At 37.2% G+C, this 27,899-nt stretch overlaps 1 protein-coding gene across 3 annotated transcripts in view; it reads left to right on the top strand.

Annotated features, from left to right (window-relative positions):
* LOC128866199 (uncharacterized) overlaps window positions 1-27,593 on the top strand; it is a 35,051-nt gene extending 7,458 nt beyond the window's left edge. For all 3 annotated transcript variants that reach the window (XM_054106736.1, XM_054106737.1, XM_054106738.1), the window contains exons 12-14: window positions 18,449-18,548; window positions 23,589-24,333; window positions 26,551-27,593. In XM_054106736.1, coding sequence (XP_053962711.1) covers window positions 18,449-18,548; window positions 23,589-24,333; window positions 26,551-27,347 — 1,642 coding nt within the window. In that variant the 3' untranslated portion in view covers window positions 27,348-27,593. The remainder of the gene's footprint in view (window positions 1-18,448; window positions 18,549-23,588; window positions 24,334-26,550) is intronic.
* The last annotated feature ends 306 nt before the right edge of the window (window positions 27,594-27,899 follow it).

Raw genomic sequence — 27,899 nt, 5'->3', positions numbered from 1 at the left:
CTATTTCTTCTACTGTGTGGTGTGTGTTTGGGAGCGGGATAGTACATTGTGTGGGACCGGCCATTGATGTGCTGTTATTATTATATGTTACTTCGATTGCTCCGTGTTGCTCTGTTGATATTGCATGTGTTTGTGTTGGTTGTGTGTTTAGGTGTGTTGTTGCCTGTGGTTCATCTAATAGAGACTGAGTTTGTGTTGATGGTGGCTTAAAGTGTGCTACTACTATTTGTTTGATGTTTTCAATTTCAATATCTGATAAACGCTTGTTTACAATAATGATCCTTTTCTGATCTACTAGTCTCTGTGAGGTGATTACGTCTTCAAATTGTGGGTATATTTGAAGAAATAAGTTCCGCATTTCGTCTTTGTACCCTATTTTATTGGATTCCATTTTTGTTGCTTGATAGTAGCATCGCATAACTGTGGTGTTCATTTCTGTTGTCCATGCTAAGCGCTGCCGGGGCTTTCCAGCTTTTGTGGTTGCAGGTTGACCATGCAAAACACTTTGTGCTGGTTGATTTTGGGTTATCCGGTTGTCTTCTTGATCGGGCTGTTGGTTCCCGCACCGATCCCGATCATTGCGGTGCTCGTCCGAGGCTTGTGTTCTTCTTCTTGGAACTATTTTCACGTCTAGTGGGTAGTTGGCCCATCAAGACGGTTGACTATGGTACCGTGGGGGCGTCGCTCCCCATTACATCTCTTTCGATCTACTCCTTGCGGCTAAAATTGGTTTACAGTTTTCCTTCTGGGTTCACAGTATCCTTCAGACATACATTTTACTAGCCTGCATGTTTGGCATTCAGACGGTAGGTTTGTTGTTCTCTCGTCCGGACTAGGGACCGCGGGGTTGTCACACCCGTCACACCTCTTTGGGTATGCCCTGCGGGCTTATTATTATTATTATTATTATTATTATTTAGTGACTGGTATGAATACCAGTACTAAAATTATGTTTGAGCATTGGCTGCAGAGACCATCAGCTCTGTGTCGTCTGTGGGTGTCTATGGAATAACATCAAGACGCACAGCAAAAATTGGAAGAGGAGCTCGGCCAAACACCCAAACAAAGTGTAATCCACAAAGGAAACTCCTTTTACATCCCAAAAAACTGATGCTAACACCTTTTTGACCGAATTCTTGATACAAACTCATTTGATTGATTTAGGATCGTGGTGATAGGCTCACAAAATCCATTTTATTCGCTCGAAAATGCTCTAAATACTGCTGATCAAGTCGCATTTGAATCTGTTTTTGTTCCATTGTTAGCGAATGTAGCACCTATTGAGCACACAGCTTTTCGAAACCCTATACTTCAGTCAAAATCTTGCTTATACTGCCCAATGAGATGCCTAGGGCTTTTACTAAATCTGTTTTAGTCACTCGACGATTTGCCAGGTATTTTTTCTACGATTTCTGGTGTTGTTGCTGTTGTTGTTGTTGTAGCAGCATAAACATTCCTCATACTTACGTACGGGGAATGCTGCTGGAGTGACAGTCCTTGGCCGGATATAAATCCGGGTCGTTTCGGTAACGTAGAACGGACTGTCGTGGAAACAGTGTTGTTGCTGTCTTGGCCGTCCATGACGTGGATCGTCTTCAAGGCTTGAACGACCACGTTTAAATTTAGCATCCGATCTTTCTACTGTACCGTTGCTTTTAAACCTTCCAAAAATAAAAATTCAATTCGTGCACAATACTTGATTTTTTCCATTGTCGAAAATACTGTGACTTCGGTACTAAATGACTTGGGGGATGAATTGACAGACTGAAATGAAACTTCAAATACGTTCATATGAAGAATGTCCCAACATAACAAAAACACAAAAAAAAAAAAAAAATTTAGGCTAGTAGCAACGCCCCCTCTTATCGAACCCCAAAACTTATTGAACAGCCTAGAATGCCTAAAAAATAATGCATGAAAAATAAAAGCATACAAAATATGTATAATAAAACAGTTTTGAATATTATTTTATTTTGATTGTTTCATTCGTGGGAGCAGAAAACATTAGTATCCTGTGGCTGTGCGTCCTGTACAACGAGCAAGTGCTTCTCGGCAATTTTTTTTTCATTCATTTAATTTTGAGTTTAGGAATGCAGCGGAATGATAAAAAATCGCACAAGTGTCCCGCATTGTCATTACCCTATGATAACTATCAGTAATCAGTGATTTCTGTTTGAATCTGAATCTGATATTTTATATATTAAAGCATTTTGCACGTTTTAAAAATATTTAGCGGCATTGGCGGGTTTTGTGTTGAATGTACTTGTATAAATTTATATAAATACATATGTACAGTGTACTCCCTCCTAACGGACACCTCTCTCACGTGGGCACTTGTTTTCAGTACATACCACAAATCCTTCAGAATTTTAAAAAATATTTTTCTGTTGTGCTGACAACCCTCCCATAACATATTATTAACGCTTTTTATATTTTTCTTATAATCGGACAAATTTTTCATCCCGTTAGGTGTCCGCTTAAGAGAGAGTGCACTGTATATGCTGCATATTATAGAACCCTTTTCATGCAATCGACAGCTGTATGACAATTCAGCCCTTGTGCTGTCATTGCATACCTATTTACCCCCTCTTTCTTTGTCTTACGAAATTTTTCGGCCTTTTTGCAAAATGTGAGAATGTTAAATATTTTTAGGGGGAAACAGTTATCCTGATAAATATTTCGCCCACATTCTATCCTACGGTGTAGTTTTATGCCGTGAATCAAATAATTCTTAAAGAGTGAGAAATTTTTCTAAACCGCAAAAATTTGCCTAAAAATAACAATCCTAATAAACCACCCATAGCTCGGGAAGGTAAATTGTTCTGTTGTAAATAACAGGAGTCAATAAAATTTTATTGAATCAATCTTTCTTTTATACATACATATATGTATATATACTGTTTAACATAAATTCACATACGTACAATAATACATATCTTTTTGTTCGGCATCGAACGGTTTTATTTAGCATTTGATCTCTACCAAATCTGAAGAAGTTAGTGCCGAAGTGCTAAAATTGATGTAATTTATATGAAAAAAAAAGAAAAATGCCAAACTTATTCGTATATATTTCCGTGGAAAATTGCCATTTTCTTCAAGATTAAAGTTTTGTGTTGTTAATTTCGATGCATTATTTTGTTTTATTTCAATAAAGAATGTAATATCTACTTTGAAACTTCTCCACCAAGTACTTGGGAAGGAAGAGTTATGGGCCGATATGATTCCCCCAGGTTTCAGTAGGGGGATCACTCTCAGTGCTTCCACTTGTCAAGAATAATGAGAGTGGCGAAGGACATATTGAAAATCCTTGTGAGATACCTACTCCCCATGGACCCAGGTGTTTCAGCATCAACATGTTTAGTCCGTCAGGGCCAATGACTTTAGATGATTTGGTTTTGGTTGATGACTCTCTGAACCCCATTCCAAGAGAAAGTAAGTAGCGCACTGGTGTTAGTTAGTTTGTGCAGCCGTCTGGTGGCACGACGTTTGGATCTGTCAGCCGGAGGATGCAGTATGAATTGCCGGCTAAAATATCTCGCGCATCTCTTAGGGTCCTGCGAAAAGCAGCCGTTGAAGGTGATGGCCACCTTATCGTTGTGCTTCGTCGGGTGCAACAGGGACCTTACGGTGAACCAGAACTTACTCACACCATTGGTGAAGTTGCAGGTCTTCAGGTGATTCGCGGAAACAAAGTCGGCAGGTCTCTCAATCGAGACGATAATGGGAAAGTGACATACCAACATTTGCTATTGTTATGTCAGGTGAGCTGCCCTAGTGGGGGCGTCGTTCATCACAGTGCTGAATGTCGAATTGTCGTATCTGCCCTGCCAATTGATGTCTCCTACGATTGTTTGGCAGGCTTGAATGCCAAAGATTGTGATGTGCGCACCAATATTAGGGTAATATCTAGCCGGGCCGTAGGTGACAGGAGGGATGTATGTATTAAATATTTCGAGCTCGGTATCGCCTGACCGAACAGCTATATCTTGACTTTCTAAGGTGGTGTCCCTGCGGTCGATGCCTTCGTCGATCAGACGATCCTGTAAAGTGGGGTGTACTATGAACACTAGGCCACCACCGCTGTCTCGCTCGCGATCTTGTCTGTGCACGTTATAGCCATCCCTGGTTATCAGAGGAGAGCTAGCATGTAGCTTGGTTTCTTGGACCGCAGCTATTGGGATTCCGTGTCGGCTTATAAAGTCGACGCACCACGGGTGGTGCGCAGGCCAGAGCCTCTCCGAAATTGGCACCAGCCATTGCAAAAATTGCATTCCATTTTTTTGGTCTGACACACGGAACAGACTGTACGGGGGACCAAGAGCTGCTGGTTTGTCCCCGCACTACGGTTGGAGCAGGAGGGATGGGGATGGGCTATGTTGGAGGAGTTTTGTTGCGCCGATAAGCTCCTTACCGTAGAGGTATGGTTTGTGGTGGCGGTTGGTAGTGCCAGCCTATCAGGGGTGGTGAGGCATGAGACATCTGCCGGCGGGAGCAATACGTGGTCACATACCGTGGGACCACTCCCTATGTGACTTAAAACCTGAACAGGTCTTAAGGTAGCTCCACCATTTGTTGCACCTAACCGAGGTGGACTTCGAGTAGAGCCGCTTATGGCAATCGCAGCAATAGAATACCTCTGATCCAGGGTTGGATTCAATAGCAGCCCTGAGGAGAAATATTTGGAGCAAGATTGCTGCATGGAAATGCTCCTGTGACGATAGAGGGGGAATGATATACGGTCCACTAGACAGGGCTAGTTTACTGGGGCGGCATCCCTTGGTCGTGGAAAATCCGAGTCATTCCGGTAACGTAGACCCGGCTGCTATGCAGCTAAAGCTCTTCGTCTGCGATGGGTGGTGGGTAGACTCCGATGACAACGTTCGAGGGTCGGGGCTCGTGAGTTTACGAAGGTGATAAGAGACTCCCCGTGAATATCTTTTAATGCCTGTCTATTAACCGTTGACCGAATTGAGTGGTATTCGGTCCTGGATTTCGTCAGTGTAGTTGAGGAGATGCCACCCGACTCGCCTGGGAGGTGGATCAGCCTACGGGATGGTTCCTACGTTAGCAACCCAGAAGGAATTCCTTGCTAAGCATCATTTTATTCATTATATTATTATTCAAAGCTCTGCAATCAGTGAATGATGAGTTAATAAGTTACCTCCTATGCAGACTGTATTCAGCCGAAATAAAGTATTCTACTCAATTTCAAAGAAGGCTGATGTCCCGTAGAGTTAAAAATAGTAATCGGAAAGAAAGGGTATCAATACACTGTCTCTTTATCAATTTTAAGTCGCTTTGCCCATTAAGGTCGTAATGTGTTTTGCATGGTTTGAGTCTAAAGCTTCTCGATACTCAAGAAGGACAGTTAATGTTAACTTCCACCAAACAAAAATGGAATTGACCCTGTTCTTGTTCTTCTTAATTAATGCGATAACCACTTACGCGATTTTGGCCGAGTTTAACAAAGCGCGCCAGTTGTTTCTTTCTCGTGCTAACCAGCGCCAGTTGGACACACCAAGTGAAGCTAAGTCCTTCTCCACCTGATCTTTGACATAATTTACTCGACCCCCCAACGAACAGTAGATTTCCAAAGAAACAATAGTATCAGCGCGATGTCGATTAATCAGTTTACTTGCCGCCATGAATGGCTATGAACCGTTCAAGTATTATTTTTTTTTAACTCTTTTAATTTCTTACGTGTTTTTTTTTATTTTTTCATGAAAAAATTGATTTGGAAATGTAAAACTGGATTTAGGTAATTATTAAAGAAATGTGAGTTCAAGTGAGTGCGGTGAGGCATAAAGATATAGGGAGCTAGACCACCAGAACGTACGTCCGCAGCATAATCCTTCTGCAAGATCCTTCATCACCACACCACCACTTTATTAAAAATTTCCCTTTGGTATTTTCCTCTAGAACTTATTGGAGTAGGCGAATCTTAAGAAATTCTGATGTGACGTCGGGAAAGGTTTCTACCCTGAATCCCTAAAACTATCCCAAGAAAAGCCATCTATTAGAGGAAAAGCTAAATTTTCGGTTAATTTTCACTTTTTTCCACCGTGTGCCGTGAGAATGGATGCAAATCCTGCCACCTGAAAGTAATTGGCAGCTCTTATTACATTTCAAGTGCACACATAATTTAAGAATATTTTTTGTTTTGAAGTTTATAATGTCGAATATTTTTACATTACATTTTTTATGATACCTTATCAATTTTCTACTTCTTTGTGAATAATACTAATTAATCATATCGATACCGTTATTTGTTTCTGAATTTGCCGATGTGCCGCACGCTCAACGATTTTAGGCTTTAACTTATGTGACTCAGGCTAACTGTATAGATTTAATTTTGTATGCAGCTCGCGGAAAAATTTGGCAACTCAACATTTTAACAAGATTTAACTATTTATTTATTTATTTTTTAATTTAAATTATTTGTTTATAAAAATATAGTTTTAATTCTATAATAAAGCTTATATTATGAAGATTTACAGTCGTATGGAGGACGCAGCTGACTGCATATGACTAAACAAGATTGGAAGTTTGGAGTGATGATAACTCTTTACCCTTTAATGCTGGTAAATGCCAGTACTTGTCCTTCAGTATACGCAAAGTTTCGATTGACTTCGAATACAACTTGGGCACTACTGACCTCATAAAAATGTTTGAAAAGAAAGACTTAGGGGGTAATATTTACATCGTTTTCTAAACATATAGACTTAATGATTGCCACGTCCAAATCTATGCTCGGCTTTGTAGTAAGGAATTCAAAGAAGTTCCAGGATCTTTCTGCGCTGAAGAATTTGTATTTTTCCCTTGTTAGATAAAATCTCGAATATTGCAGCATTATCTGGGATCCATTCTATATGGGTTCATCTTTAAGAATTGAGAAACTTCAGAAGCGTTTCACTAGATTTACAATTCATTCCCTTCGTTGGCCTTTTAGTTTATATAATTATATATATATAATTGGCGCGTACACCCATTTTGGGTGTTTGACCGAGCTCCTCTTCCTATTTTTGGTGTGCGCCTTGGTGTTGTTCCACAAATAGAGGGACCTACAGTTTCAAGCCGACTCCGAACGGCAGATATTTTTGTGAGGAGCTTTTTCATGGCAGAAATACACTCGGAGGTTTGCCATTGCCTGCCAAGGGGCGACCGCTATTAGAAAAATGTTTTTTCTTAATTTTGGTGTTTTTACCGAGATTCGAACCGACGTTCTCACTGTGAATTCCGAATAGTAGTCACGCACCAACCCATTCGGTTACGGCGGCCGCCTTTTAGTTTGCTGCATATAAAAGTAGATGCCTTTTGTTAGCATTGCCAACTTGAGAAATGCGAAGAAAAATTTCATCGGTAGTGTTTACAAGGGACGTAGCCATGAATCATAACAAATGCCATTTCTTACTGGAGCTAATACTTTTTAATTGTCCTACTCGTAACCTTAAACTCAGCAATATTTTCCATTTACATAATTACAAGACCGATTTTAGCCGTAATGAACCTCTTATACGTTTTATAAGGCAGTCTAATCAACTTTGTAAGAATTTAGAAAGACTTTCAAGTCAAACCTTAATCTGGAGATACACTTTTTGAATTGTGACTAATGTATCTCACCGTATTGTTTACCATATATTATATTTAAACTTTAGCTTTTATAAGTAATCTATTTGAGTTGTACTTTAATTGATGAAAGAATAAATAAATAAATAAAATACTTTGTCAGTCCATAATCCAAAGTCAAATTTATCTTAATTATTTTTCTGATCACAGTAACAAGCCTAGCAATAAATTTTCCTTTAGAAATTATCCTTTAGAAAAATTTTTACCTAAAATAATTAATTGAAATTATCCTTTAGAAAAATCTTTACCTAAAATCTCTTTCATTCACCTAATCAGATTGCATTTAAATTCAGCATTTTAAGTTCAGATTTTGTTCTCACTTATTCGATGACATGATAACACTTTTTATGGGCCAGGTAAATTGGTATCTTTCAGGCGCAGATTTACTACGTAGATAATTATTTAGCAAAGAGAATTTCATCGTGGCATTAGAGCTCCAATAAAATGCTTTACACTCATTAGAGTACAATAGCAGAAAGTACTTGAAAATAAAAGAATAATAATAAAACGAACATGACTTTCTAAAATGAAAATAAAGTCATTTGGTTTTCCGCGCTGTTCATTGCTGTTACTTATAAGCTGGCGTTGCCATGCTGTGATATTACTAGGAATTCATTAAGCGCACGGAGAACTGTGTACTCCTTGAAGCCAAAGCATTTGTGGCAAAGTTTGCAGGAGGTGGTGGCGAGTGGTGTAGTTGTATCTGTCGTACAATAAAAATCTTACAAACCAGGCCCATCTCTGTAAGCTGAGATTTTGCTACAAATGTGCGACGAGAAACTGCTTCTGACTGCCTACAGCCTCCTGCTTTGTCGAGTGCCATCCGCCAACGAGCATGGTAATGATGGAGATTGTATGAGGAAGGGGCGTTTGCGGCGGCATAGCGATGAATTGAGTATTTGTTGAATTCCCATACACTTGTTATAATTCCAGCTCGTTTATATGAACACACGTTCTTATGCACGTGTTTACGGGTGCGCTTATGGGTAAGTGTGTCTGATTGTATTGCACACACATATGTGTAGACTTGTATATATATGCATATATTTACATACATGAATGTGTAGATATGTTTATGAGTACATACGTTCGTTCATAAGCAGCAAAAACCTTCACGCCGGCAGCAACAGATTGTTGGTAGGGATGGTGATGGAAGCACAGATGCCGTCGATGGGGTACCGTTGTGCGGGTGCCGTTGGTAGTTAAATCTGTAATAAGCGTGGAGTAGACGGCGTTGAGGTCATGATATTCTTCCTGCGTGCTTCCACTTGATTTTGTACGTTAAACCAACTTACTTGCCCACATTATGCAGGTGTGTGTGTATGGATGAGTGTAAGGCTTGTTTTCATATCTCTGGTTCTCGCTTTTATGGCTTTTGTTGATGTTTGTTATTTTTGTTGCTGTTATAACTGTTTCCTTTGGTGTTTTTGTTGATTGAGATCACGTTACGTAAAGCGAAATTGCGTTAAGTTGTGTCGTGTGAACTGCCAAGTGCTTAGAAATGGCCGTGGCTTGGATTGGGGGAAGGTGAGATGAAGAATATGGCTGCGAAGATGGAAGAGGAAGTGTTTTGTGTTTCTAAATGTTGAAACGAGGTTGAGTCCTCTTTATTTTTTATTGTACTTGTTTTTCTTGTAATGTTAGCTGCGTTAACTTTCACTGTTGCTGTTTGCTTTCATCCTAAGGTGCAGCTGATGGGTGTACATAACTGGAAAATCGCTTTATTATCGTCAATGTATACCTGAAGAATTGTTGTTTGCTACCTATTATTCAGTATGTTTTTCTATTTTAGTTTTTTGTATTTGTGTGTGCGTATGTGTGCGTGTTTACGGGTATATTTGTTTATTAGATACGTATCTATAGTTCTGAACCCGTGCACTCGTAAGGATCCATTTGAGTGCCACACTGCCAGGGTTTGCTAGTATTTCTATATGTATTGATGCAATTTTCATGGTTAATATTGCGGCATTTCTAGTTCTCTAAGTGTTATTTTTTATGACATGTTTTATACTTTTTGCAACTTCTGTACGTATCGACAAGTAAGTTTTTGTGAAAATTAAGTAAGCCGACGGCGATAGGACTACGTCGCCTGGTGAAATAGTAATATGTGACACACGGGGATATTATATATTGTTTGGGGGAAAAGAAATGCATTATTTTCTCGATCAGACATTGAAATTGATGCCCACTTAGATCCATTAAAAATGAAAGTTTTCAGTAGCAAATTTTCTCTTATGGTGCTTGTTACCTGAGGTGAGTAATGGTGAGCCTCCCAGGTCTCGCTCTTTGGAACTCCCTTGTACACTGTCTTTGCCCTCCCTCCGACTACGTTCTCTCACTTAACGTGCACTTTAAAATAAATTAAAACTGTTCAAGGTCTTGCCTAATAATAAGCAGGTTGACCTAAAAAAAAATAACTGGAACGCGTAAGGTATTAAATTTTGTATATTTACATTTTTGAGACACTGTGTATATATGAAAGTCGATAATGAAATTTTATTACTTATCATATTTTTTATATTTTATGTATACATTTTGTTTTGTTAATTTTGTTTTATTTTTCTTTTTTCTTGCGCGCATCCATTTACAGCTATTTTCTTTGACAACTGCAATCTAAATAGTTCAGTGCTGTCAAATATAAGTCCATATGTATCTAGGGGTACTAGGGAAATATCCTTGAATCAGTTCTACGAAATCAATCTTCTTAAAATTATTAAGTTATGGAAACTATGCATTGAAGACCTTTCAGCAAACAACAATTCAGCAATACTTACAACAAAATGAAAAAAAAAAATCAATCGAGATTAATTAATTTTTAGGCTCAGACAATCAGTATTGATCAAGAAATTCTGGGATTTAAAAGTAATTGGCTTCATCGCTTTTACAAGAGAGAAATTATTAAAAAAACGCTTCAAATTCGATGGTTGACTGCATTTTGTGTTGTCCTAGGATCTTATAATTGTCATTCATCTTCTTCGCAAACCCAATTATACTACCTCTATATGTTATTTTTTTAATGAGAACTGCCTTATTTTGGAGTCTTGCTGTATCTATTGGAGCATAGAAAATAAATCACCATATAATCCAAATATTACAAAATAAGCGGCTTTGTGGTTGGACGACGTTGCGCCCCTTCACATTTTATGTGAAAATAATGGAACTATGTTTCGATTTCCCATGTTCGGGATAATGGCCTAACTTTTTATCCAACTTACAGTATGTGTCTTCATGTTTACTTAAAAATGTACGATTGCATCAAAAGTTTCACCTAATCAGAGTGGTTGTGTAGGAAAAGAAAAGGCTCCCCAAATGTCTCATGGTTTTTGTAATTTTTACGAAAGAAATTTAATTTTACTCATCTCATCAATTTTAAGTGTACAGTATTGAATTAAAATAATTTTAATTTTATGTATTTTTAGTTTTAATAAATATCCAGACAAAAAATACATTTACATTTTAAAACTTCTCCCAAATATGTGGATAACCAACGATTACCCTCCAGCGGAGAGAGGCAATAATAACTTTTCGGAATTGTGTATACTTTATTTAATTGCGAAGGCAAGCTTCAAATCGGAGATATTGCCTGAGATATTATCGGGTACATATTAGAAAGCTAAAAAAAGGTTCTCCCAAAATTTTTTCTAGACTTCTTTAGCTATAATAACGGCTTACGACATTGTATCAATCAAACTTTACAGTATTCCTTCTTCAGAGGGGGGGGATCACATAGTTTTTTTTTTTGTAATCATATTTTATTTTGACAGTGACAGCTCTTTCCCGCCGGAGATCTTGACAGAAAGTCAGCATCATAATCGCTTTATACTTGAGCAACGTTTGAAAATATTACAAACTTAATGGACAACAATTTTGTTCGAAAAATCATCTTTTGTAACCAAGTGTATTTTCATCCTGGCCACATGAATGAAATCGAGATCCATAAATAATGGGAATGTTTCCTCTTTCGAATACATGAAGGGGTTACGCCACTGTAAAAATTCAAAAAAATCGATTTTTTTTTTGCATAAATTGTTAGTATAACTACTCAAGAAAATGTGGTAAAAATTTTAAAGCGAAATTCGCTTTATTCCCGATTCTATGTGCACTTAAGGGAGCGCCCGTCGGTTCGGCCCCATAGCGCTTACGATACGATGCTTTATTTCAAACGCGTTTTTCTCGAAACGACTTTTTTTGATACGCTGGCAACGATTTCTCGAAGACTAATGCACCGATTTTAATTTTCTTTTTTTTCAAAATTTTTGTTATCGCATTGGTTATCGTTGTACGTAGCCGATTTTCAAAATTTTTAAAATAACTATTTTTTGGGCCTGTTTAAAATCAAAAAAATGGTGAAAAACACAAATCGAATTTCAAATCACCACCATTGGGTCAAAAAAAAAAAAAAACAAAACGCGTTACGTTTAGTTACATAAATTTGTCAATTTTCAATAGTTTTTAATAAAAATTTACACCAACATAGTTTATGGTCGACTATTTTTTGACCCCCCACAGTGGCGTAACCCCTTAATAAAATACTGAAAAAAATTATTTTTTATTAATTAAATTTAATTAATTTTTTATGGACCACCTGTGCAATAAATTTTTAGAAAAATTTATTCATGTATCCAATTCAACTCAGGTAATGTCATGGGTTCCATCTTTTTTACTTGCATCTTGAAACTGTGCCAAATGTGAGGACTATACCCGGCCAGTCTATTCTCATTAAACCTATTTTTTAACTTAACCCACAGTTATTCGCATGTGGGGTAAATTTCACCCCATTACTTAAAAATATTGGAAAAACAAAGATACAAATTTAGTTAGGGTGTCTAAGAAATGGTAGATTAAAGCTGGTGCGCTATTAGGGTCGGGTTAAGAAGAAAAACAGCTGCTGATTGATGACATTTCACAACGCAGAATCTTCTTGAAGCGTATTTTTCAGTAGATCAACTAAAATTTTCTACAATTAGTCGCCGGGACTTATGTAATATAATATGTATGTATATTAGGGTGTCCCAGGCTACAAGGGGGAATTTTTTTTTTCGGAATTTCAATACGCATACCCTTTATTTTTTTTCCATTTGACTCTAAAAACTTAAATATAAAATATTATTGAGATCGGATGTCATTAACCCGTGCCGACTTGATGTCAAACTTTAAGTTTAAAAGATAGTATGAAAGCTATAGGCTCACAATAGAGAAAAGTTTAATTGAATTTTTAGATTAATTAAATAAATAAAAATAAAACACATATTTCGTATTTATTTTCTATTTATTATAAAAGGGGCATCAATCATCGAATTTTCTTTTCAAAATTTGCTTTTTACAGTCGGGATATACCTATCTGTGTTCTTGTACGCAACGTAATAAAAATTGTTTTTGCTCCTCTTGAACAGTGATCACACCACGGAAGTCTTGCATTAACTTAACCACTCTTTCTGCCGTATCATTAACTGCTTTCAGTCCTAGCAGCTTCTTTTTAGCCTGTAGAAACGAATCATCATTTGACCACGAAGAGGGGCACTTGTTCAGAAAACTGTCGGCAATCTGGAGTCGATTAAACAGGAACTTGCTTTTGACACAGACGAAGACATCAATGTTTCTCTCTGAAATTAAAACAGATAGATCAGATATCAATTATACCTACTAGCAAACTTAGTCATAGAACAAAATCCAAGCTTAATTAACGTACCAAAAAGTGGGCCACAGAGTTCTTCTTTGGATGCAATGTAACGTTTATTGTGGGCTGTTGGGTGTTCTCTAATTAAGTTAGCAATCATTTTTACTTTAGTTTCTAGATCGACATCATCATCGAATAAAGCCAGAATAGATACTTCATCTGTCAAATACCACAAATGCTGGCAAAACTTCTGCAAAGCTGCTTTTGAAATGCTTTTGTCTATTGTTTCGTAATTTTTCATTGGCTTCAAAAAACACAAATCCTGATACGTCGCCTTTACTGCTAAAATACATTGGAACCAGGGTTTTACGTAGGATGTCACTATGAACAGACATGCGTCCAACAGAGCTGCCTTATCCTTGTTTGAAATTCTGAATTGAGAGCTAAGTAACGATATTTTTAATGAATAAATGGCTCTCGCCATCCATCGAGCCTGGTGCATAGCACCTGGAGGCCGAATCTTATATTTCTTCTCTGAATCGCCGCCAAGAAATATAATTGAAAGCTCAATTAATTCGCGATAGTCATCTCTAACGATTTCTTTGGTTAATTCAGTTTTGTAGATTTCTAGCAGCTTGTCAATTTCCGAAACATTAAAACAAGATAGCTTTTCTGTACAGCTTTGTTTTTTCTCGGGATCGATATTTTTCCAGTTTTCTCGGAATTTCTTGAATAATGGGATGTCTGGGCTTGTAGTTACTTGACTGATTTTCGCTTCACACACGCCTTTAAGTACTAATTCGTAAACGTGATGACGGCAAGCAAAAATAAGCACTTACCTACCCAGTTTTTGTTCGAGAAGCACACATGCTCCATTTATGCGGCCTGTGTTAGAAGCAGTAGTATCACAACAGAGAATCTGCGCTTTGTCTTCAAGGTTCCAGTTCGTAATAGCATCCCAAACTGCGCCTGCCTGTTCCCTTCCTGTCGAGCTATCCAATTTAGGAACAGCAACAATTTGTTCTTTATTATCGTACGTAATAACTACCGGTAGGCGTTCTTCTATACTTTTACGTGAATCTAGAGCTGGCAACAGTGGACAGTTACCGTGTCCGGGACCTTGTTTTTAAAATCAATTTTTATAGCTTCAGCCCGTTATTTTCGCATTTCCGTACGAACTCTATGGATGGAGGACTTGCTTATAGGGAATTCATCCGTATTGTGCCCCAGAGCCTCAATAGTAGTTTCAATTATAAAGACAGAATCCCTCACACTTAACTGACATCTGTCTAATGCGGCGAATAACTTGGGAGTTATGATATTTTTCCGCATAGAAGTTTTATCGGGCTGAGAGGAGGCTTCTCTTGCGCTGGGCCTATTTTCTTCTAAATCTATTATTTCAGAATCAGAAGATGACTTTTCTAGTGGTGGTTCGCAAGATGATGTTGATGGTGCTAAGGTGAAAAATATTTAGCACGTCGCTTTTCCTCCTCGATGATTCGAAGGCGCGTCCTTTCCTCTTTGTTTGTTACTTTTTTGTGCACTCTGGCTAAGTGACCGGGCCCACCTGGTTCTCTTTGGCGCTGCAAGAAGATCTTATCTTCATTTATTTTAATCAATTGAAGAGTATCGGTATGTGCGATGTCAAACAAATTGTTTAAGTTTGAAGCAAACTCCTGTCGACGCTGTTCAAACACTTCTTGAGTTTTTTTCGTATTTTTTTGCAATTCTCTCCAAACTTGGTATAAGTTAACTAGTTTCTTAACACAGTTAGATATTGATCTGGTCGGCATACGTGCCTTTTCCCAATAAATAATACACTCACGAATTCTGAGATTTGCACTTTTATTGACACTTAAGTTCACTTCACGAATATTATAGAACAAAACTGCCAGTACTTGCCCGTTAGAGGGAAGTTTAGAACCGGTAATTTGATGTTTTACGTCCCCTATTAAAAATATCTCCTTTTTGGAACTTCGTAACTCCACTGACATGTTGACTACACGAAAAAAACGCGATTACTAATAAAACAGACAAGTAATTACACGCAATCAATCCGACACTTCGTGTGCGCCGTACTATACAAGTACCGTTAGGTTTCCGCGCAACTCGGCACGGGTTGCCGTGATTCTAAATAGACGAAACTTTGTTTTTAGATGTTTTGAGACCATTCAAACAAAATAAGAGGGTATGCGTTAAAAAAAAAACACTTTAATTTTTTTGGGACACCCTAATGTATATATATTATATTTTGGCCGAGTTCAAAAAAACGTGACGCCAATTAGAAACACTTAGACTTTAAAAATATGACTGTAAACTGTGACGAGAGTGCTGAGACGCGAGTATGCTTACTGTTTGTTTGATGACCGGTGCAGCACTGATGAACTGCATAATTATATATAGGAAGTAATCTTCCTGATTGTTCGGTTACCAGCGTTCATCAGTTCGTTTCCTTATGTTCTGTATATGTATATATATACTTCTCTCATCAATTTCAGATCAATTTTGGCGTTGTTTGACCCAATGGAGAGGTGTTTGACACTTTTTTGGCCTAGATTCTTCAGCCGATTTGAATCTAATTTACAAAATCGGGAATACCAGACAGCGATCCTCCCTCATCCTAGACTTTCTGTTGTGTCCTTAGGCCAAACCTTTCTATAATATTTTATTTATTTTTCTTTAACATTCAATGTAACTGCGCAACTATTTCTCACAAGGCATATTGCATATATTTATAGATGAAAAGTAGCCTTCCTGATAAATCTTAAACCGTAAAGATTATAAAACCCTTTAAACGAACGCTTATTACTTGTCTGGACTTTTATGTCCACAGCTGTCTATTTTCATACAATGCTCCAACACTTGCCTACGTTTCAATTACAAGGCAAATGTAAAGTCCACGAGCTAAGAAAAATTATTTAACAAATAAAAAGGCAAATACATCGTAGTGGTAATCGTCAAATCCATCAGCTCTGGGCTTTTTCAAATTTGTACCGCGCACATCCCTTTATTCTTGACTTTCCTATAGATACGTCTCTGAAGCCTAGTTGTATTGGATGCAAAGTCTAAAACACAACAGTCTACCTCTGAAAGGGAACCAAGCTGCAAAAGCAAAGTAGTTATGCGTGTAGCAAGTAAATGTAAGAGCGGTTGATATGCATTTCTATATGTTTCTATCCACTTATTTAATAGGCATTTGTTGGTGTAGTGGAGTTTCCTTATTGAAATTCAAATCAACATTGAACGGCTGACGTCTTTTCGCTACATTAACAAAGCGAATGAATTGGAAAAGAAACTACCTGAAAAGTAAGATTGCGAAATACCGTGGAGAACGTGTTCGTAATGACGTTGAGTACTTGTCCTGCAGTCCTTACGTCCTAAGACTACTGCACTCATAAGTGAGAAAACAACATCGTGAAGGTTGGCTGGCAGCCACTAACGTAATCGTACAATTTCCAGTGGCGCAGCTAAAACTAGCGTCAGCAACAAAAAAAACTAGCAACGTGTATTGTGTTGTAAAACATGAAGAAGCTATGAAAACAAGTTCATGGTTGGACGGTGAGGTGGGGTGGTCACGATACGAAGGATACTGTGGTCACAAACAACTGAACTTCAATTCAATAACATAATTCACTCGACCACCACTTAGACCTGTCCATTGTGCGTTCCCATCTCATCACTAGCGTCCGAAGCCGATAATGAACGGAAGCCGATGGCTTTAGAATACACGAGCCACAAAACTGTAGCAAATACAAATACAAGTACACCACCCTCTATGGTGTGCTGCGACTAAATTAAAGTAGAGTTCGCCATTTGTCGTAATGTCTCCGATGGCTATTATTTATATTATTAAGCCCGAAGTGTTAGCCAAGTGTTTGCTTTGCGAAGGTGGAGCTTTTGTTGTTGTGCCATAGAAATTGTGCAAAACTTATGAAAACTATTGAACACTTAAGTGCATGTGTGTGTGTAAATAAATAAAGTATAATGAATCACTTTTTGTAACATTTGATATGGGGGGGAGATAACTGGTATTCCAATTGTTTTCTCTATTGATTTCGTTTGCGATATGTAGATTGTGTGTGTACACATTCACACGACACATTTTGCGGCTTCTATAACCTGTTGAATGACCCACTTTTTTCGTTGAATGTTATTGGAAAATAATCATACTTTTTTGTTCATGGTTTGTAGACCGTGAAGAGGAGCTGCTATGAAATCATTCTAACAATGTGAATCGTGTCCACGCACACCCACGTTCATGCGGGCAAGCTCAAGTACACAATACATACATTCATACAAAGATAAAACCTAGTTCAAAGAAAATGGTAGACAAACAAGGTGTCACATATTGACATTTAAGAATGCGTCAAAGGTGATCCTCCATAATTCGTTTAATTTGAGTGCGTTTGGGAGGGGTGGTCGAGATGGGGTGTCGGATGTCCAACCCTTACCCTTGGGGTCTAATTTTGTGCAAATCGAATGGGTGTGTACTCGCGTGTAAACTAATCTGCGCGTGTATGTAAAGGAAGTTTCCGCAATTGCGTATACTCCACTCAATCAAATATAATATTCTACAAACATACGGCTAAGGAAAACAACAACTCCGTAGAATACATTTTAATACATAATTGTGGAATTAGGCCTGACCTAAGTGTTTTATCGTATTCAGAAATGTAAACCATATTTGCTTGCCTAAGGAAGATGTTTCATACTCTTTAATTTTCGGTTTGGTAACATTGGCGGCCGCCGTAGCCGAATGGGTTGGTGCGTGACTACCATTCGGAATTCACAGAGAGAATGTAGGTTCAAATCTCGGTGAAACACCAAAATAAAAGAAAAATATTTTTCAAATAGCGGTCGCCCCTCGGCAAGCAATGGCAAACCTCCGAGTGTATTTCTGCCATGAAAAAGCTCCTCATAAAAATATCTGCCGTTCGGAGTCGGTTTGAAACTGTAGGTCCCTCCATATGTGGAACAACATCAAGACGCACACCACAAATTGGAGGAGGAGCTCGGCCAAACACCCAAGAAGGCTGTACGCGCCAATTATATATATGTATATATAATTTAACATTTTTATTAGCAAAAAGCCACACAGTCGTTTTTCAATAATTTGTTAATTATACAACTGCCTATGTGTGTACATGTGAAATGCAGTAAGGCGAAGACTTGAAAATTTAAAAATGTATTTTTGATTTTTTACAGATTCTTTTATTTGTACCATTTTGCTTTCTACGCTTATCACTACCGCTTTAGTGGACAAAACCGCAGCTTGGCATTGTTATCCTCTTGGTTATTTATACAGGTAAGTAAACTATTTATCAAAATTTGATATTGTATTTACTACAATTTTATATGATGTTCTATTTTTCCTTCGGCTTAAATGTACACCACACGAAAAAATTATAATACTAACTAAATTTATTTTATTTTTATTATCAGTTTAAGACTAACAATTTATGTTATTAATATTGAAACTTTCAATGACAAATATTTTTAAAATATTCAGAAACTTAATTTAATTATTAAGAAAAGTAAAATCTGTAGAGCGAAAAAATAAGATCAATATTATTATATTTAAAATAAAGAAATAGGATTCTTGGGGTTAGTTTATAATTTGGAGTTTAGTAATTTGTGTTGGATCCTCTTTTGATTATAACTTAGAAAGTATCATCAAAAAAGAAGTTCTATAACTTGACACTATTCACTTTTGTGGATATTAAACATATAGGCGTGTTGTCTTTGATAGTAATGGTTGCCAAACTATGACAGAACCCCCTTCGAAATTACGAGCCATTTTATCTTAATATTTTCCCGTTTATCCCGCCAATACCTTTGGGAGCCATCTGGTGCGTTCAGATTGAATGTTTTTTCATCGGAAAAAATTACTCTTTCCCATTTATCTTCGTAAAATTGGTACTTTTCTGTAAATGGCTAGTTTGTGAAGTGATGTTAACTTAGGTTCAGGTACTCGTTTTACATATTCTAGACCAAAAATGAAAAGATAAAGCGATCAAAAGCACTCTTATAAGTTTAATAGTTTTAACGTAATAGCTTACATTGTACACTTGTACACATTAAAAGCAAACGCTTTTAGTTTTATAATTATTTCATTTTCACAGAACAAAAATTTAGGCGTTGCTCAAATAAAATCAGTACTAAATGCGAGATAATTACCGTTTTAAACATTTAACCAAACAAACAATATTAGTAAATTTTTCTATTATCATCATAATCATCTCGGTCTTGTAATTTTTTCGTGCGGTGTATACTTGAAATATCAATATTTCTTCGGATGGGATGGAATAGGAGCTCGGGCAAACGCGAAATAAAGGGTGTAAACGCCAATTATATAACATATATAAATATAAGCACTTATTGGAGAAATCTCTATAAAGTTCAAAAATAAGTCGGTGACCACCGACTGAATTATTTAATATAAATCGTTATTCAACAAGACGTGCAGTTGCCAGATTTTGTAAAATGTTACCACTTATTGCATGTATTCGATTTACGGTCTTCTCAGAGAGGCCTGAATGTCACACCATCTCACCAAGGAAACACTAAATGAGTAGTCCAATCCCAAGCCCGAAGGCTTGGCAAAATTTAGATTTGTGTAGGAACAAGTGTGCAAATATGGCTTATTAAGAGGTCCCGGTGGTCTAGAGCTCGAAAATTTAGGGAATTTTCAGGATTGTTTTTTTACAATAAAAAAAATTAAAAAACGAAATTAAAATTTTCATACTTTTTATTTAACGCCTTTTACATACAAAAATTAAAAAACCTTTTTTTAGTTTTAATAATTTTAAAAATGACTTTGAAGTTGACCCTCCCGAAAAATTTGACCTGGACGATGTTGTCCATTTTGACTCTTCTATTTATCTGAGACACAAAAACCAAACAATTATTAATCAATGTGAAAAAAATTGACAAAATGGCGCGGTTTTGAATTTGACGCTCTAAAAATCGGTTTTTTTTTCAATTTTTTAATCAAAAAAATACGAAATAATTGAAATAATAATATGATTCTAGTACGGGTGATAGCCATTGATGTTGTGAACAACATATTAAAATTTCTGACGATTCGGTTGTAAATTTCGTGTTTTCGACAACACCATGCCGAAAAAATCGCTTCGAGATATATGAGTTTAAAGTTTTGAGGTACAGGAGCGCGTGAACTGCTCTCTACCTAGTTAATGGGCTGCAGAAGCTATAATATTGGGAATTTCTGCATGAAAATTTCACAGTACATATATTCTTAAGATACTATACTTTCGAAATATCGAAAAAACAAAAAATCGATATTTTGAAATTTCTGGACCACCGGGCCCCTTAAAAAGATTCTATTGTTTGATGGAATATTACCCCTGAATATTCTTGTCTATGGCGGCCGTCTACAGTAAAATTTATCGCAAACAATTAGTGTTTTCTATGTTATGAAACTTAGCGCAAAACTAAAGCTTCCACATTCCGCATCCACCATAAAAAAAATAAATAATTGGCGCGTACACTTCTGTTAGGTGTTTGGCCGAGCTGCTCCTCCTAATTGTGGTGTGCGTCTTGATGTTGTTCCACAAATGGAGGGGCCTACAGTTTCAAGCCGACTCCGAACGGCAGATATTTTTATGAGGAGCTTTTTCATGGCAGAAATACACTCGGATGTTTGCCATTGCCTGCCGAGGGGCGACCGCTATTAGAAAAATGTTTTTTATTAATTTTGCTTTCACCGAGATTCGAACCAACGACCTCTCTGTGAATTCCGAATGGTAATCACGCACCAACCCATTCGGCTACGGCGGCCGCCGCATCCACCATACTCTCCGGATATTGCACCTTGTGATTATCACCTTTTCCGTGGAGATCAATCCCATATGAGTAACAAGAACTACTCCTCAAAAGAAGCTATAAAAAGGGATATCGAAGCGTATGGGCAGGGAATTAAAAATTTGCCTAAACGTTGGGAAGACCTTGTAAATAATGAAAGAAAATAGTTATATTATTGATTAATAAATACTTTAAACATCTTTTTTATTAATTTTAAAACCACCTTTAAAAAACGCTCGAACTTATGGACTGACCTGATAGTTGCTTCATAAACCACATCTTGAATTTTTGGATTTCTGACCATAAAAGACGTGATTTTATCCCACAGTTGGCATTGCGCAGTTATCATTGTCAATGTTATGATAAAATTAATTTGACATCAGCAGCCAGTAGATGCTACTGCCAATATGTCAATGTAGTTGTGTCTGTATCACGTGCCTTCTACGTATGTGTAGTGCGAGCATGCAAATTGGTTCATTGATTGGACTCATGCAATTTAGGAAGTCGATGCAGAGCGTTGGCTCACGTGGCGAGTATCGATTTTGTTTGGAGATTTCACGTGGTTGAAGACCCACAGCAATATTATTTGCGGCTGCAAATGTCAACTCTCCTCAAGCCTATTTTATTATGGCCAGAGTTGTTGCATGATTCGAACGTTGAAGGATGACCTGAAAAAGTTGTTTAACAAAAGCCAACCAAAAATTTGTTTGAGGGTTCAAATCCGCAAATCACAAAAACGTAAAAAAAAGTTATATTTAAACCCTAAATAATTATGAATGACTAAGGCTAAATCATTAGACCACCTGATATTATTAATATATATTAAATTGTAATTATTAATTAAATTACGCCGTAGTACTGATAAAAAAAAGAAATTGAATATAAGTTTATAAAGCCCAAATCGGAAAAGTGCCGGTGTTTTAAAAAAATCAGTGTGCTTTACTTCTTATATTAATGCGATCTTTACACAAATTTCCCGATATGACTGAGATAGTCCGAATTCTTGTGAGCAGTGTTGAATCGACTGATTCTGCTCATTTTTCGTTTTCCAATGCTAAATTTATGAGCACGAGCTTATCCATTATAGCACAGTTTGTTTAGTGTTGCATGGCCCACTCAAATGCTTAAAATTTCCAAACGTTGCTCGTTCGTGGACGTTCGTGATGATTTAACATTCACAGATAATAATAAAATGTATCGGTGCGCTGGTATTTAAATACAAATTTGTTATGCTACTACTTAAATTAAGAATTAAAAGCTCTTAGGCTTAATGGAGAGTATTTTGTCACCTATTGATTCGGATGCCTATAGCCATAGTAAGAGAGGGTGGTGGTGTTGGTGGAGGTGGTGTCTACGTGGCACAGACCATACCCATTTAGCACAAAATATGCCACAAATATACCACACCACTTTTAGAACCACTTCTCTTTATTAGTCGAACCATCTTGATTCGACTATGAATCTGCCTATTTCGTCTATTCTCTTTTCTGCAATTTCTTTCAAGTTGACCATCGAGAATTTCCCCAGCATTCTATGCCGTAGAGCACCCTGACTTGTGCACTCACACTCTTTCCTTAGATTCTTCTTGATTGCTGTTTCTATTTACACCTATCGTTGTAAAAGAGGATCTCGCAGATATTCGGCTATTAACTTTTTTATCGATTCGACGTACACTCGTCGCTATATCGTTGACTATTTTTTCTCCTTACATAAAATATGAAGAGTTTTCCAATAGGGGCGTTTCGTCGTAGACAAGGGCATGAATCCTCCATATAAAAAATGAACTTCGCTGCTTTTATTCCACTTCAACATCGACGCGCTCTTTTATTAGTTTTTAGTTATTTTACAAAATACCTATTCAACATAGAAATTGCTTAAGATTTGCACAACCTTATGTGGTCATTCCAGTTAATGCATTTTTCTGAAATATTCAATTCTCTTTTACTTTGTAGCTTGTAAAATGTTCGTAAATCCAACTAAATGTTATGATTAAAAATAAATTAAACACTCGAAGCAAGAGAGGGGTACTTTGCTAGCTTTGCCAATAAGAAAAGTTGGATAGAATAGACAAGAAACTTTAGTACTTATGGGGAAAAATCAATATTAGCCATTTTTTAAGGATTTTTAGAGGCAACTTTATCCGATCATTACCAAAATAACTAGAGATTAAAATGAAATGCAAAGTGTGTGTATAAATAAAAGCTGATTAACTCGTTTCATTTGAAAAATATTAGCCCTTCACAAAAGATGGTAATTGTTGGTTCATTGAAACTAATTCATAAAAATAGTTGTAAGTCATAATAATAGCAAATATAATTCGCCTTTGGATACCCATGAAGTGGAATGCACACTTTTTGTTCACAGCAACAATAACGACGAATTATAAGAAGGCAAACAGTGGAGTTACAGTTGTTGCCATCACGTGGAAACCTAATTTGTTCTTCTGTTCTTTCATATTACCACATCCCGCAATCTGATTATTTTTTCTCTCTCTCTCTCCTTCTATTCAAAAAATATGCAGCACTCCATGTTTTATTTTTTCCATCGTTACGAGCTGCCTGTCATTATTCAACAAGCGCAAATACTTATCATAACAAACAATCAGAATGTGGCAGGGAACGGCCCCCAACAGCAGCAACAATTGCAGGGCCAGGGACGACCTGCTGCTATTCTTATGGGTCGACTATTTCGGCGCCCGGCTCAGCAGCAACAGCAGCACCAACAGCTTATTGATGCTCTTCGAAATCAGCGACAGATACCATTTGTTGGTGGCTTGCTACAGCGGCGTGTCGGAGCTGTGGACACCCTACGCCGCACGCTGCTCCAACGTGGCTGGATTGGAGCGCCACGTGTCCGCGTGCAAATCGCTAATTTGCAACGCATCAATTTGCGTTCTATTCAAATAAATCCCGCAAATCTGGGCGCAGCCACTGCCGCCGCTGATTCAACAGGCGAAGCCGCAACAGGTGGTGCTGGGAATGGCAGCGATGGGACTGATGGTAATGTTACCATAACACAGGTATCAAACACAGATAGTTCAACAAGTGGTGCAACAGAAAGTAGTGCAAACGGTGGCAGCGGTCAAACCATTGGCATAACAATCTCTTTTAATGCACCAACCGAAGGTGACGTAGATGCAAGGTCTACAACTGGAATGAGCAATGACGAGCCTACTCCTCTAGCAACTACTTCATTGGACGCGATGTCAGCAGACGCTACGGCAAATGCTGCAACTGAAACACAGTCAGCATCAACAACAATAACAGGTGAATACTTTACGATTTATTTCAACATTCTTTTGACATTATTGCAAATGTTATGTTGCAAATCCCATGAAACATTAAATACTCATGCCTAACATCCCAGAAGACAGCAAATCACTTTCGTAGCAAAAGATTCTATGCACTTTTTAAAAGGCTTAGAGTAGGCCATTAATGTAGTCTGATAAGAATTATTGCATACTTGCTTGCATACCAGCAGGAGGGACGATAGCTTCGCTTCGCATTCGTGGAGTGAGTGTTGGTTTTTCTACGAGAAGCAATTTTATGGTTTGAGATGCACTTTTTATTCAGTATGGTCTCCCTGAGCATCAATGAGGATGAATTGACAGATTGAAATGAAGCTTCAAATACGTTCATATAAAGAGTCTACCAACATAAAAAAAATTAGGCTGGTAGCAATGCCGTCTCTTATCGAACCGCAAAAGCATAAAATAATCGAGATAGACATAGACATACGTATACATACATTTATTCGAAAATGCTTAGAATGATGAGAAAAGTCGATTTAGCCATGACTTTACGTCTAAAACTTGGTACACTAACTACTTCACTACTCTTTGTTCAAGGTAGATTGGTATGGACGAAATCAGGCAATAACAACGTCCGCCTCCCTCCCATCATCGCAAAATCAGAAAACGTGATATGTATCTCCGTTATAACTAAAGTAAAATTTCTCAAATTTGGTGCAAATCATGAACCTAAAAACCAAATTTTAGAAAATGGGATCTGCCGTATCTACTTTTGGACAAATGCGTGCTTCTCGATAACGACTAAATAAAACTCTCCCAAACTTGGTACACCTCATTAATATCCCCCATAAATGTTATTGAGATCGAACGAAACTACTGCTCATTTTTTATATTATATGTTATCCCTGGATCACTAAACATTCGTCTAATAGACTACGCACGCCTGCAGTTTTGCGAATTCGACATATTTCCGTCACACCACCTCACCAGCAGAACTTTCTTGGTTAAGTAGAAATACTTATCTTAATTTACACCCATTTGGTGACAGTAACGAGTGATTGGTGACATAATAACAAGGATTTAAGTTTAGTGATCTAGGGTTAAGACCAAATCTCCCTCCCTCCATCTGATATTATAAGCTATAATTCTCATTTTCGATGAGTTTGTTTGATTACAAAAGTTAACAATCAGACCAAATTAAATGTGCGAGGGTTATAAGTATAATATAAAGTCGATCAGGACCGAATTTAGCCATCCATATTTGTTATTTCCTAATAATTTGTCTGGACTTGCTGGTTACTCAGCTTTTAGTCTTGGTGATTTTGTGTTTTTAATTTTTTACAGGGTAGCTAATGTAGCGTTTGAAATTTGATCTATCGATTTTTAACACTTTTAGACTTGTGGCTGACGTATTTACTTGTGAAAATTTTACAATTTTTAGCCAATAACATTTTTTGATGAGTCGAAAACATAATTAAGCTCAAATAAACCCTAAGAAACGTATAATAAGTAGTAATAATAGTCGCACTTTCTGACCTTACATATACACAAATATATAGGAATTCAAACAACTCGAACAATTAATGCATCGGAGTGTGAAAGGCTTAAAATAACATCCGTGATGTTTCAGAAATTAGCTTATGGTTAGGCATATACAAAATGGTTATATTTTCCCATGAATAATCTTGGGATATATTAAAATCGAGTAATCAGCCGAAACGGTTATGCTAATTAGCTAAAGCCACGCTTTGACTCAATTAGACCAAAGAGTTGAAACATGAAATGTCTCTTTATAGCCCAAAAAGAAATTCCACACGTTCGACGGACCACCCTGTGCACAGACTATGGGCTTAGCGCATCTGTTCTCTCAAAGTATGATATTTCGGCCAAGTTTCTCCTCTAATTTATGTTCCCGATATTGCCGCACTATTGAACGCTTTATGCAGACTATTTTTTACGAGAATCCTTTTCATAGCCTAAACCCACTCGTATATTTGTTATTGCCTACCGAATGGTGATCGCGGTTGTAAAAAATGTCTACATCCGCTATAGGAATGGAACCACTCTATATATCTGTTTACTGCCGATATGTCGCTCACAAAAACATTTGGCAATGGCGTTGGGACTGCTATTTTTACATTTTTTGGTTTTTTGTTTCTATTTTAATTTTCTTAATATTTGTGTCCCTTCCACATGTGCATTTATTTTATTTGTATTCCATATTTGTTTGAAGGTGTGGGATGTGTGGATTCAAATGAGGGTCAAGTAGACCAGAATGACGCAAACTTCAATGCCCCAGTGACATTACCGGAAAACTACAAAAACATTAGGAAAGAGTCTCTTCCAAGTTCAATAGAAAGCCAATCAAAACTAGACACCAATAAAGAGTCAATACTTAACGAAGAAAACAAAAATACAGACGATTCCCTGTCATCTGGTAGTTTTGCAATTGCTAATGGCTGTGCAACGACAGAAAACTTAGTGGACGAACTATCGCCAGTGCGTGCCACGAGTGTAAGCACGGAGACGCAGAATACTGAAATTTCGAAAGAACTGTTGGCTGCGAATGAATTACTTGAAGAGTCACCTCAAACTGTCCAGAGTGCCCAAGAGGTGGTGGCAATATTAAACACGGCAATACCGCAACCTTCGCTTTTGCCAAGAGCAGCTATTAATCAGCAGCCTTCAGAATCAATATCGTCTACGACCATATTGACAGCTGCAACATCACCAATCAGCCTTGCCGCCCCCCAAAACACACAGCCAGCATCAATGCACGCAAGTCCAAGTGTGGCGAGTGTTGTTCCAATTTCATCCTCATCACTGATGGCATCTGCACTAAATGACAATTTTGAAGTTAATGATGGTAAGGACAGAAGCGGTTCAGCAAATATAAAATTAGTTAATCAACTAAATGCGACTAACGATTCGACAACCGAAACGCAAGCGATAGCGGCATCAAGTGATCCCGATGGCGACTATAATCCTCAGGAAACACCAGCAGCAATGTGCGATGTGTCTTTAAAATAAATGCAATTTACTTACGGCTAATGACTGAAAAGTGAGTGATGGAGTTGTGCTCACGAGAGTATTAGCCAAGCGACAGATACGAACCGAGAAACCTAAAATTTTAGTTCATTTATGTATGTATATGTAGGTGTGTATGAATTATAAAATACTTGTTGTATTAGGCTTTTTTATTAGCGGTTAATTTGTAAAATATTTTAAACAATTAAGAGAAGAAAAATTTGCTTAAAATAATATTTTTTCAATTCAGCACACTTTTATCACAACGGCCTTTTATTCATTCAAGTTTTACACGACATCATAATCCGATGGAAATACTGGAAAAAGATGGGTGAAAAAAACCACTTAAATGCATAAATGAAACACGATTAACTACAAAGTAAATATACGATATGTGTAAAGTTAAAATAAGTAGAAGCCATATATAGTACTTGTGTGTATATGAGATCATCTGGAAAAATATTTCTAAGGAAAATAATTAAAAATTTATTTTAATGAGCTAAATTCTTAAATAGTTATACAAGTATTTTAAAAAAGTAAACTCTTTTCTGAAAA

This window comes from Anastrepha ludens, chromosome 6 (genome assembly GCF_028408465.1).
Source record: "Anastrepha ludens isolate Willacy chromosome 6, idAnaLude1.1, whole genome shotgun sequence".
In the NCBI taxonomy this organism is placed as follows: domain Eukaryota; kingdom Metazoa; phylum Arthropoda; class Insecta; order Diptera; family Tephritidae; genus Anastrepha; species Anastrepha ludens.
Note: the sequence above shows the minus strand (reverse complement) of the source record. Positions and strands in the feature narration are given on the sequence as shown.